The 13725-nt window shown below is 45.5% G+C and overlaps 1 protein-coding gene and 1 long non-coding RNA gene across 2 annotated transcripts in view; both read left to right on the top strand.

The window, feature by feature from the left end:
- The window catches only part of si:dkey-97m3.1 (fatty acyl-CoA reductase 1), a 41549-nt gene that overhangs the window by 6842 nt on the left and 20982 nt on the right, over window positions 1-13725 (top strand). The window contains exon 2 of the mRNA XM_046378532.1: window positions 8451-8738. Within this exon, the coding sequence (XP_046234488.1) occupies window positions 8451-8738 (288 nt within the window). The remainder of the gene's footprint in view (window positions 1-8450; window positions 8739-13725) is intronic.
- On the top strand, window positions 1304-3624 carry LOC124053416. The gene is made up of 2 exons (XR_006842146.1): window positions 1304-1968; window positions 2262-3624. It is a non-coding gene; the product is annotated as an uncharacterized LOC124053416 (long non-coding RNA).

Here is a 13725-nt window from a genome sequence, read left to right as displayed (position 1 = left end):
GAATTAAGGTTGAGTCTGTTAGGTCGGGTTTTGGTCTCCGCCAACTTCTGAGTGAAACATTGAACTGCTGCTGCTAAATGCTCAACAAAACTTTAAAGCTGCTGGCTGTGAAACCAAAACAACAAACTGAAGGACACGAAAATATTTTGCTTGAATTATTTGCCATTTTCAGCTTGTGAAACGTTTGAGTATCAGACAAAGTAACCATGCAGATGCAAGTAGGATTTCCATTTTTACAGAAAAAAATCTTACTTTCTTATCATTGAAGTTATTTATAGAGGAAAAAATGCCAAATATTCTCAGATGTTGCCGTATTCTCTGCTGTAAATCGAATGTGGCTTTTCGACCGTTAGAAAACAAGCTGTCAAAAAGTAGCACCTCTGAGACCACATCCTCAGTCCAATCCCAGGAAGAGAGCAGCCTTTCTTTTAATCTCTCTGCCTGGTCTTGTACCCAGCGGACGGCCAAATCTGATTGCATCCTCTTTTCCCCGAAACACACACACACACACACTCCCTCATCAGGAACAGCAACAACAAACCGCCCTGTTCTTCATGCTTGTCTTCCATTCCCAGACGCCGGCAGCCGTCGCCCTGCTGCGTTTGCTGGTTTTCAGGTACCATCGCAGCTCAACTCGAGTGAGCAACATGCTGTGATTTTGTGTCACCGACGGTGGAAAGATTAGGGTGGTATAGTGTTTAGATCTGCATTACTGTGTCTTAATCTGTCCACTTGCAGCACAAATCTGAAATAATCTGTGGATGTTCGTGCCTCTCGTGTCCAAACCGTCAGTGTGGTTGTGTTTTCCACCTTGGCTCTAATCTACGGGTTGATGGATGGATGGATGAGATGCTAACCAACTGACACCAACAGCCTCCCATTTCATTAATTATAGACCTGGCTGGCAGCAGCACGAGGTGAAGCTATGAGGTGTGTGTGTGTGTGTGTGTGTGTGTAAGTCAGTGTGTTGCTCTTCGTGTTCATTGTAATCTATCTTTGCGCAGGGCGTCTGATTAAATGACTTGGTCACAGGTGTTGGTTTCCGTGCAAGTGAGCTGGTCGGCGCTGAAACACATGGACAAACCATGACTGTACAACATGGCGCAAAGCTTCAGTACGTCTTCGCATCATGCATGTAAAAGTGACCGTAAGGTGCTGCCAGCTGTTTGAGTCTTGGTTGGAGGTTGATTGGCTATCAGCTTTTTTAAAGTTTTTTTTTTTTTTAAAGTTGTGTCATCAATCTGGAATAAAAATTAAAAAACAGAACAAATCTCAAAGTTTAACGAAAAAAAACAAATCGTTAAGTAAATCTGTATTCTTACCATTATTATTATTATTATTATTATTATTATTATTATTATTATTATTGTTCTGGTGAGTTGGCATGATGACACTGAAAATTAACCATCAGACTGAATTCTGACTGAGCCTTAAAGCTGCCGTGAACCGGTCAGGTGGAGCAGTGAAGGCACCTTCAGGGACTTCAGTCCACCTTCAGGGACTCGCCTGCCGAGCCTCAGCCCCATCCTGCTCCACGACAGCAAAATGAGCCTGCAGGATAAATGAGAGGACCGCTGTGATGGATAAGGACGTGAAACTGCCTCACCAGCTAAGACCAGTTCCTCTCATCGGCCTTTTGTCCTCCGTCGTGTCAAAGGCGGCCTCGAGTGGGTCGTGACGGACCGGCCGGCTCGCTGCAGCTCGGGGCTCCGTGGGCGTGTTTTTGGCTTTTGGGAGAAAGCGGTCAGTTATTTGGTTGAACTAACTTTAATGAGATTGTGAAACACCTGATGGATGAATCATTGTTTTGCACAACCGCTAACGGGCACAGAGGAAATTTGCACATCTTGTTCAGGCAAAGCGTTGCACTTTGGAGTCTTTAGTTCACATGCTGCAGCCTGACTGGCACCAGCAGCAGCAGCATGTGGCTGACTCAGTATTGCTTTTTATGTCACTCGTGATATTGCAGTAAGTTAGTTCCCAGACTTAATCTGTAGTTTTATAAGCTTTGTGGTGTCTAAAATGTCGACCTTGAAAATTTGTCTGATCATCAGCAGTTCACAACCACAGATCTTCAATTCAAAACCAGTAAATATTCATTTTTAAGCTACAGGAACCAGTAATGTGTTTTAAATTCGTGGACGTCCGTGTGAAGGACAGGCTGTTTCAGATCAGTTTGATTTTATTTCTCACCGAGCTTCACTGTTTCTTTGTGCTGAAAACCTGACTGCATTGAAAGTAAGTCTTGATTGTTTCCTCAGGCTCAGACTCGTATGCGTAGTACAGAAAATTATAGGCTGCCACTTGATCCGTAATTACAGCCAATGAGGGGAGCCGGGTGTGGATCTGTGAGCTGAAAGCGGAGCGTGGGACACCGTGATGACACAATGCAGGTTCATGACCTCCTGGCCCGGTCGCAGCACTCGAAGCTCCATCGCCGGCGTGGGTCTGAGCCAGCCGTCAACTGACACCACAGCACCCAGAGGCCCCGCCGCTCCGAGACGGCTGCTGTAATTACAGAGTCCCTCCACCCTCGGACACAACGCACACAATACACACCCTGAATATCTCATAATGACTTTCACGTGTAGATGCCAAACTGGTTTGTGGGTTTTGTTTTGTTTTAAGATTAAATTAAAGAGATGTTGCTTGAGTCCTTGAGGCCTGTGGCTGATATAATTAATCCTAATTAGATTAGCCGTTAGCTGCCTTGGAAAAAAAAAATTTCCCGAAAAGTGCTGTGCAATTACATGAGTTTACGTAAGGAGAAATGTCACAACCTCACATACAGGAGAGCTGAAAGGTGTTTAATAGTGATTAGCAGGGAGTTTGGACCAGTTTCTGTTTAAGTGTACTGAACCTTTTTATTTTGGAGGGCGCTCAGTGGACTGTTTGCTACTCCCCACCCCTGGACTCTGATTGTCATAGCTTAGCAACACACTGCCATGGCAGGCTTGTCAGGCGTTGGTTTTCTGCACATGTTGAAGCAGCGGGGCTGCAGCGAGAGGGGAGGTTCAGCGTTGAAGTGCCTTTCAAAAACTGTAAGAAATTAATCGGTGTGTTTATCTGCTCCAGGAAGCCACAGTTGCTAGCCTGCTGGGCCAAGTAGCCCCCTTATCGAGAGTTATTTCAAGGCTCATAACTACATTAACTATATAGCAGTTTGTGGGTTTATAAGCTGCGTTTAGTAAAGCCTCCTTCACAATTACTGTAGCCGCTGTGTGGAAGCTGATGCTAACGGCGGTTAGGCTAACATTAGCGGCTCTTTTTTACATTTTGGAAAGTTTGCACCCGAGGAACCTCGGTCAAGTTAATGTAATGTTCAACAAATAAGTTTCTCCTCATCCTTTTTAAGGTCTTTTAACTAAAGATTCTGTGGTTTCATGTGCCGGGGGTGCAGTGCTTGGCAAACAGTCAGTTTTATGACTGATGATTATATTTATCTTTTTCTTTTCCGTGAGCTCATACGTTTTATTAATGTAATCTCATGATCCGGTCGTTAGCCCAGCCTCATCCTCCCCCTCTGGGTGCTGCGAAACTCAGACATGCTCGTTTCCTCTCTGCTTGAGATTGTCACAGAGACAAGAACCAGAAAACGCCTCATGCGGCGTGTCGACAAGGACCCGTTCAGAACTCGCAACATTAATGTTTCCAGAAGGAGCCATAGATGATGATTTGCTGCTTGAGACCCTTACATCTCACACAGAACTGATGCACTCCTGTTTTAATCAACCTGCACAGGCGGCATGACAGCATTGTGGAGCATATTTTTATACTGAAGTCTGTTTTCTGTCGCCTCGTGTTCCTAAGTACAGTGACTGTGGGCCCTGAGGGCTGCCAAAACAGGGCTGACCTACAATTCAGTACAGTGCCTGAATGCATCCTGTGTAGGTGCTGAAGCTGCCCCTGTTAGTGATGGTTTCCATTCTGGGAGTCTTGAATCCTGGATGAGATGAGACTTTGTTTGGCCCCTGGAAGCCTCCTGTCTCCTGGCTTGAATGTTACTCGACTTGTCTTTTCAGACATGTCCGTGTTGGCACTGGGATGTAAAAACGACTCCCCGCAGTGATGTGCACTTAACTCAGCTTTCCAGGGTTTTTTTTGTTTTGTTTGTTTTTTTTACAATGTTGGCACTGTGTTATTTGGTGAAAGGGACTGACTTTCCCTTTGTGTTGCCTGGCACTGGCATTTAAGTTCACTAATGCTGCCTTAATTATTGGCTGCATTTTGCAGCGTTTTGCTCTCTCTGTTTTTCCCACACTCCCTCCCTCCCGCCCGCCTCTGTCGGCTTTTGTCCATTTATAATGGTTTTATCCAGTGTGCAGCTGTGGAGCTCGATTTTTGCCTGTGTCTCCAGCAGCACTCAGCTGACCCACTAATAGAGGGGTTGTGTGAGGAAAAGGCCGGAGGCAGCAGAAGGACTGCAGAGCTGCTGCTTAAAACAACCGGCCTCGGACAAACAGCGTGGACCTCCCGGGGAGAGGAGCTTTGAGGGGGGGGGGGGAAACGCAGAAAAATCCTCCAGAAGAAAAGGAAACCTGAAGCAAGTCCAGCTTGCAGCAGCATTAGCTGTGGACAGCAGTAAATCTGTGCCGCTGAACTGTACTCTTATGCCTCGAGCATCTCCAAAGTTTATTTTGGAAGTGACCCTGAGTGACTTTGAGCATGACGCGGTACTTTGTCAAGATGGCATCACAACCTGAGAAGCCGCTCCCTTAAGATTTAAGTGCTCGTCCTTGGCAGCACTTTACCTTTCCGCTCATAATACGGACTCTGAAGAGGATGCTGTCATATTCATCAGTGACATCACAACAAGGTTAATGCTGACGGACGTCGTCTGAGCTTTATTCTGCTTGCTCCTGTACGTTGCGTATGTCTGACGAGGTCAAGACGTTCGTTTCCCAGCCTTTATTGCTCCCTTCGGGGATAAATAAAGAAATTCTGATTCTGATTCTGATTGAGATCCCTTAAAACGAAGTAACAGCCTCCTCCTGACTGTTTACAAATTGTGACCACTTCAATCGGTGAATGAAATTCCTTTACCGTTTAGATAATTTCTAGAGGAAAGATATAAAATTATACAACATTTCCTAAGAAAAGAGCACCGATTACGCCTTCGATTCCTCCCGTGACACCTGGCTTCTCCTCTTATCTCTGTCCAAAGAGACAGAAACTGGGCTTGTTGACATAACCAGCTCAGCTGCTGTTGCCATGTTGGCTGGACATCATCAGCCCAAACTGACAGGCATAGGAAGAGGCAGGAGGTGGGCTTGTGTAACCTCAGAAGAATGCAGTAGAGGATGAGTGTGTGTGTTTGAATCTGGGATGTGTGAGTTTATTCCAACACTTTTCCAGCTGCAGGAACATTTCCATTGTCAGGCGTTAATCCGCAGTGACTTTCAGCCCCCCCCTCCCGCCCTTGTCCTTGTGTCCACAGGGAATCTCTGTGAAGCTCAAGACTGGAATGTCAGGGGCCTCAGCCGAGGACCCTGACTGACCTTTTTTTATTGTAGTTGCTGTGCATGCAGAGCAGTAAATGTGCACACATTATCTTGTTTGTAAGTTATAGACCCAGAGTTAATATGCTCTGTCAGAACTGGTGCAAATGTAAAAACTTGTAAAGACTTCAGCTTTGCCTGAATCCCGGGCCTGACTTCCTGTGACGTCTCTTTTCCACTGTAGACATGTGGAAGAATAACTCAAACACACACACACACCTTCTTCTTTGTCTGTGTGTGTGTGTGTGTGAGGGAGTGTAATTCAATATTGCATGCACAGACGGCAGAATGGAAGGAAAGCAAGTATATACAAGATTGTTTTGTTATCTGGGCCACGTTTGGCTCAGGAGGATTTGGTTTCCGTCTTCTGTCTTTGGGCAGACATGCCGGGAATCTGCAGGAGAGGGGATGAAAGACGCGGAGGGGAGGAGGCAGGGGAATTATCTTGTGTACAAATCACAGCACTGAATCGCTAAAAAGTGCTGATCGAGCGTCTGTGTTGGCTAAATGTTGCCCTATTGTTGCCAAATGCAAAGTTTTATAAGCATGCATCCCCTCTGTCTTTTTTTTCTTTTTTTTTTAATTTTCACAGGCTGGTTGGCAAATGTTAGCTGTGCCTCGACTGCTGCTCTGCTCCTGTCATTGGTTAAGATGGCAGAGTGATGCCAACCAGAGACAGGAAGCCGTCGTCCAGTCGTTAAGAGGCCTGTGGTTTATCGGTGCATTATTGTCATGGTTACACGCAAATGAACGGAAACATCAGCAGTGAGCTTTTAGCCCATGTGTCCAACACGATGCTTTGAACACAGAGACTCTCAGCTGAAGTCGTATTTCTGTCACTTGTAGTCGTTTATTGTCTAAAGGGAATAAGGGCAAAGTCTCAACATGTTTGGCAACACATCATATAACCATCAAATAAAAAGGAAGAGCCGCAGTAAAGTCCACAGTGATCTCGGCCTTCTCGTGTTTGTATGAAGCCACATGTTCGCAGGTGAGCTGTGCTGCTTCTGTAAAAGGCCTGCATGACTTTTAATGTGTTCATGAATCCAACAAGTCTCGGCTCACTTTCTGTCATCTCCAAACTGTATATTAAACAATACATCATAATTTCTTTCAATGTTCCCGCCACAGAAGCTGGTGGAACCACAAGTGTAAAAGCATCAACGTGTATCTATTAAAGGCACAGTTCAACCCAGAATCAAGAGATCAGAATCTCTCACCTGTTTGTGCTGGTTATCCCTCTCGATTGTTCTGGTGTGAGTTGCAGAGCTTTGGGGATGTATTTATTTTTGATTGTGGGGTTGCTCTGTACGTGAGGCTTTCCCGCAGCCATGAAATTCCTACACGCTCGCTCATTTCCTCAAGTGTCTATAAAGGCCTGCTGGTTGGTGCCTCCCCTGCTGAGGGAAGTCACAGTGAAACACCTTCGATTGTGTTGGACTGAAGTGATTCTAACACAACAGCAACACAATCTGAAGTGTGTGGGTTTTTCTCTGCTTGTGCTCGTCTTAAAGCAGAGTAAATTGATTATTTTTGTGTTTTGGACTCTTCCAAACAAGAGTGGAATGGACATATTTTTTTCATACTGTTCTGATTTTTTTATTTTTTTATGCCAAACAACTGTTTCCCTCCACTAATTGAATGAATCTGCAGATTGATGGATAACGAAAATAAATTCTGGTTGCAGCCCTCATAACTGAGACATTAGAATAAGACATCAGCAATTTTTTAATTTTGTAATTTAGGTGAATTGACCCTTTTAACATACAGATCATCAGAACAGTTGGCAGGAAAATGAAATCTCTGCGCTGAAGAGACAGCTGTTGACGCTCGGTGACCGGTTCACGATAACTGGGAGCACTGGGGTCAGTAAATAAGCCGATGAGCCCTCTGAACATGGGAAGCCACATCAGCCTCCATCTGATGGTTCTGTCCTCATCGGGACCCCGTAGGACCTGGCCGCCTGCCACTGCCAAAGCAGCAGACGCAGCTCCTGATTTATTGTATTGAGTTGGCCCAAATAAGCAGACACAGTCCATTACACGGCCACCGTTAGAGCAGCAATTGATCCAATTAAGTTGCCATAGAAAGAGGGCGCCTGGACGTCCAGAAATCATCGAAAGAGTGACGAAGGGTGCAAGTACGGGTCACTTTATCTTGGGTAAATGTGTGTCTAAGCAGGTGTGTTTGAGCCATTCTTCATTTTGAGTGCGTTTCAGTGGGTTGAGGTTGTTGTGTAAATGTTGTGGTCAACCAAGCAGGCCTTCCAGCTAATGCTGATTTAGATCCGTCACCATGTGAATCTCATCAGGCGAGTTCAACCCCGAGTCACAGGACGAGCTGTTCTGCACGAGTCGCTGTCAGCACCACAAAACTCCTCCGTCCTGTGAAATAAAAACATAAAGGAATCATTTAGTTCGTATTTATTTTAATTTGTAAGTTACTTTGGGCATCTTTAGAACTTCCCCTAACCCCCTAACCCTAACCCTAACCCTAACCCTAACCACAAATGGGAGAGAGAGAGAGATGCAACAAAAAGTCCCCAGCCAGACCAGTTCAGACCGACGCGACCTGTGGAGCAAAGTGGGATTTTATTTTCTAAATTTAAAAAAAATAACATGCGGTTGCAGCCCATAAATTTTCCTTCTCTGCTGGGGCACAGCCTGTTCCTGTGGACTCAACACCAGACACACGTGTCGGGTTGTCCCTGAACGTTGCCCTCTCTCCATCCACCTGTATGAATATTCATCTAATTTGCATAGCGGTTGCAGTCTGAAGGCCAGGGCGGAGAGATAAAACTGATTCTCGTTTTGCAGCAATTTAAAGGCTGGACATTTGTTCAACTAAAATTTGACTGAGCTGCTTGACTGAGCACTTGTCATGTGATATTTAGATTATGTAGCTGCCTGCACTCATATTCATATCCTCCTCCTCCTCCTCCTCCTCCTCCAGGAGGTGCTTGAAGCCCAGGACCTCGACGGGTTAAGAGAGCAGGCAGCAGACGGACACACCAGCCTGGCGGACATCTGCAGTGGCGCAGCGGGCAGCAGAATGGCGTCCATAGCTGAATACTACGCTGGCAAGAACGTGCTGATCTCAGGAGCCACAGGCTTCATGGGAAAAGTGCTGGTGGAGAAGCTGCTGAGGTCCTGTCCTGAGGTCAAGGCCCTCTACCTCCTGGTCAGACCCAAAGCGGGGCAGTCCATGCGGCAGAGGGTCAGTGACATGATGACCTGCAAGGTGAGAGTTAACTGTACTGCACGTGTAATGTTATGACTTACTGTTACTGTGGGACTGCGGTGGGCAACGTCCAATCACTGAGCTTTGTATTCAGTTATGTGGACGCTAACAGCAAGCAGCTTGAGTGAATTCACTTTAGGATTCAGAGCCTGTTTTGGTTATTGTCATGTTTAGAACCAACACTGATCATTTTATTTTTATCTATCTATCTATCAATCTGTCTGTTTTTTTTTATTACTTTCAGAGAACACTGATTGAGATGGTTCACGGGTCGGTTCTGGCCTTGAGGCCGTATTTTGCCCACGCGTGCCTGTATTTAATGGACCTCACGAACGCAGCAGTCGCCTCGTGTTGAAAAGCGGTATAAAGAGAGGCCACTTGTTGAACGAGTGCTCCTGTTAAACCATTTCAGCAGCACTTCTGGGGCCATCCAACCAGGTGGCATTCTGTGTGTTTGGACATTTTGACTAGTGCGCTGTTGATTCAAATGATCATTCAAAACCGGGATTGTTCAAATGGCTCTGTGGCTAGAAGTGTGTTTGTAGAGCAATAGAGATTTGCCTGTGAATTACAGCAGCGGCTGCTGTTGCCATGGTGAAGCAAACTTAATGACCCCAAAAGAGTCCAGTAGTTCATCTCGGAGTGTCAGCCGAGAGAGCAAAACGAGCAGACTGATGAAGAATACTAAGAGGTTAAGGGAACTTGAAGCTACCTGGTGTGTGGGAGCAGAAGGAGAAGCTGAGAATGAAGAGGGTGGATAATGAGGAGGTGAGGAAAGGAATGGAGGTCAGAGAGATCAGGGGAAGAGTCAGAGGAAGGAGGTGGAGGAGAGAGGTGGGGATGAAAGGGGGGGGGGCTCTCCAAACATGTGGCGTCAGCTGTTTCAGGCCAAGCAGCAAAGCATGACTCAACAAAAACCTCCAAACTACATGTTGGTTTTAATGAGGAGTGAAGGACTGATGCTGGGTGTGTACTGATGTGCTCAGAAGCAGCTGCTGCAGCTGCTGCTGCTCTGCTCGGCTGTTGTTGGCCTCAAACTGTCAGCACACCTAAGAAAATCACACTTTCCATGTATTCCCCTTCCTCTTCCTCTGCCTCCCTCTAATAGCATCTATTTTTACTGCTCCCATTGAACCTCGGTGCGCTGCATTCATTATTCTACTCACTGCTATAATAACAGCAGAGCAGCTGTTTGACAACGTGTCCCTTAATTTAGCCAAGCACGTGTTAAATTATTTCTTTTTCTTCTTTTTCTTTTATTTCCCCCTCCTTCTGTCGAGGCGAGCGCAATGCTTTGGCCATTCAGGATTCGGAGTGCATCATGTCTCCCACCATGTAATTAGTAGTTCACTCTGACACAACAGCACTGTAGAAGTGCCAGTTAACAGCACCCTGTAATTTCCGCACAGCAGAAATGGGGTGAGTGGGCGACAGAGAGATAATATACATATATGTATAGATATGTGTGCTGTATAAACATGCATGTTCCTCATGTTCCTCCTTCTGCTTTTAAGGAAGACAAGAAGCAGTAATAATCAAACTGCTCCTCGTAAGCTGCCTCTGTATTTGCTAACATATCAGCAAGAGAGCAGACGCACACAAAGCCAAACAGATGGGAGAGCTGAATGACCAGCATACCAGCGTGCTCAGAATAACAATGAACAATGTTAAGATGCTGATGTTTTGCAGGTGTATTGTTTACCGTCTTATTGTAGCATGTTGTCACCCTAACATTTGCTAATTTAATTGAAAATCAAAGTTTTCCCAGATGATGGTGTTAAAGGTTGTCAAGATTCATCCTCTGACCAGCGTGAACATCTGAACCCATCCAGTAGCTGATGAGAGATTTTCATCCAAAAAGCCAAAGTGGTGGAAAGAAATACTAGTTCCACAACATAACCCACGTAAAAACCTTAAATTGTTTTTGTCCGATTCATTCACATGTATAAAGATGGACAATGTGTCTCCACTTCCTCCGATTGCACAAAAGTGAATCCAGAATATCTCTGATACAAGCCATTTTTTTTTCCTTTTGACATCAGCTGGAGCCACAGTGCGATAGTGATCGGCAGTGGACTCGCGCTTCCCGCCCATACACCCGTCAGCTGCCAACCGTGACATTTCAGCCCCTTTTTATAGCATCAAATAACTAACTGAAATTTGGCATGTACGTTTAGTTTTTAGCTTGGTCCATATCCCATGTGCTCACGTGGAGGGGGAGGAGTTTATGACCTGTACTGCAGCCAGCCACCAGGGGGCCATCTTAAAGTCAGTGGTCTGATAAAAGAAATCAGGGTGGATTTCTGTTACCTGCAAGCTTTGCAAAAGTCCAACGGAAGAGTGAGAGGATAAAAGGTTTGTTTAAGCATCCACCTACAGAGGATTTAAAATCCATAAACCTGACGTGAGTCGATTAAACAAACAAGTAAAATTCATAAATTCCTGATTTATTTTAATGGCTATTTAACCCACTTCATTTTCACTGATATCGACATATGTACTGCTGGTGCTGGCAGTGTTTGCCCCTCAATAGTTTTCCATTGGATTTGGCATCACTCTAATAGTGTCCGCTATCAGGACGCCGCTTGATGCTCTGCCAAGTACAGACTCACTCGTGCTCTGTCCGCATTTAGAAGGGATGTCATTAAATTTCCATGACCAAAGCCTCAAGTACAAATTGCTATTCATGCGAGTCCTCAGGCCGGCATTATTCTGTTCAGCATCGGGATAATTCATGAAGGAGAGCAGTGGTTTTGTCTCTTGAGTAGCCTCTCCTCTCATCCTTCAAGCCAGACCGATATCTTTCTTAACACCTGTTGCTAGGTAACGACCAAGAGATCTGTCCCATGGTGTTTTTCAAAGGATTCAATCAGGGGAGCTGCCCCGAGCAGGAAAGGGACAAACAGATAGGGATCTCATTGTCTGGGTGCATCTCCGCTGCACCGGCTTTGACATTTAAGTACCGTCTGTCTGCCTGTGCGGAGGCCTCTTTGATCCGACGGAAATGTTTGGATGCCTGCAGCTCTTGCTGCGCTGCCAGGCACTGAACTGGCATGTCAGGCACTTGATACAAGTAGGCCTGTGGGTACAGAGTCTCCTGCTCTGTAGCATGGTCTTCACTCCCACCAGCGGGCTGTTGAACCCGGTGACAGTCTTAAGTTTTATCTCTGAGGCTGAGCGGCTTCCTCACACACTGCAGGACCCGCACTGTAACTGCAAGAGATGGGGTCAGATGGCGGGTGGGAGGATGGGAGGGGAAATGCTTTGGGTGGAGAGGGATGTTGTGGGATTTTTGCCTAAGAGGCAGAATCCTGGATGGTGGCATTTTACTCTGTATTACTCAGAAGTGACTATTGATTATTGCTTTAGAGACTATTCGGTGATCGTTGTGGGAGCTGCAACAATTCTGGCTCCAACCGATCCAGCTGCATTTTGCGTTTGTGTGCTGACTGCGTTATGAATTATCTGGAATGACAATAAATTTGTAGTGCTTAGATTATCAGGCGACTGACTAAAGATAATTCAATAATTCATATGTCTGTTTCTCAAATCTGCGCACATAAAAGCAGCTGTATAAATAAGACAAACCCATAAAGTCCACAGTAACAATAGGAGGAATATTTGAGTTGTTGTTAGCCATTTCCTCAAACTGAACAGATCACTTTGTGCTACTAATGTACTGTCACTGCTTTCCAGTCTGTGAATTTGCATTTAGTCATCGTATCCATTTGAACTTGTCTAATGCACAGGAGTGGGGCAGAGCAGCTGAGAAGGCTTTTCCCACCTTGTCTGGTTGAAGTTGTTTTATTTTAATGTGTTGACTCACGTTGGTGTGGTGTTTTTCCTTCCTCTGTCATTGGGTCGTGTTGGCATGATGTCAACGCACCCTTAACTGATTCATGGGTTGCCTGCGCTCTGAAGGCAACAGAGATGGCTGGTGATTACTGCGTCCTAAGTCACAGACTGTATAATTAATACGAGACAAAACCACCATCATGCCAGCCGTGGAGTTTGACGTTATAGTCGTTGCCTTCTTGCCTTTTTTTGGGAGCCAGAAGATGTAGAGATAGAAGAAGATAACGATTGGATCTGATAGCCCAAGGTCACGCCCTGTTAGAAACCAGTCGATCACAAGGCAGCCTCGCCCTGAAGCCTGCCCTGCTTTTTCAGCTGTTTTACCTTCAGTGGGACCATGAAATCATTTGGGAACTGAGTTAAAAGCGGTCTCTTTTACTCGTAAGTTTGCATACAATCGGACTTCCTTTTGAAATCAGTGGATTCGCCCCCTGCTGGTCGTTAGACAGAGCGCAGGTTTAAAGCACTTCTGCCCTGGCTTCACTTTTCAATACCAGAAGCTCCTTCCACTTGTTATTACACTGTCTTACAATGGTTTAAACACAGACTGACACCTGTCATTTAGAGTCTCCATTACAGTTAAGTAGGAGCTTCATGCCTAACATGCCTGAAATAGCATGAAATGTCACTGCTGATGCACAAGGAGAGGACTCACGCCTGTGTGTTACACATTCATGCAGGGCTGTCATGAGCTGAAAAATGAAGGCGTGTCCGTGAATGTGGGAGCTTCATGAGGCAGGCACTATTACCACGCATAAACCAGCATAATCGCACTGAAGATGTTGTGGTGACCTCTCATAAAAGAAACAAATGCCGTCTGTATGTTGATGGAAGCGCAGCTATTCATCTCCAAGTGTGAGTGGTGTGACGTTTCAAGGAGGCTTTGCTAACTACTTGCAACTGCTAAATTATTAACAGTGCTGTATCTTAGAGGCACTTGGATGCACAGCAACATACAGCACAGAGAGGTTCAGCCATGTGTTGTACAAACACAGTTGCACTTACTCACCTTCTGATTTACTCTGATTTTCTGCAGCGGCTTTCTGCAGCCTTTTTCCTGTCGTTCTTGTATTGATCTTGTATGAGTTCACGCCTGATCCAACATGACTAAATTGGCATATCGATTTCCTCT

The sequence above is a fragment of the Scatophagus argus genome, chromosome 22 (assembly GCF_020382885.2).
Source record: "Scatophagus argus isolate fScaArg1 chromosome 22, fScaArg1.pri, whole genome shotgun sequence".
Lineage (NCBI taxonomy): Eukaryota > Metazoa > Chordata > Actinopteri > Scatophagidae > Scatophagus > Scatophagus argus.
Note: the sequence above shows the minus strand (reverse complement) of the source record. Positions and strands in the feature narration are given on the sequence as shown.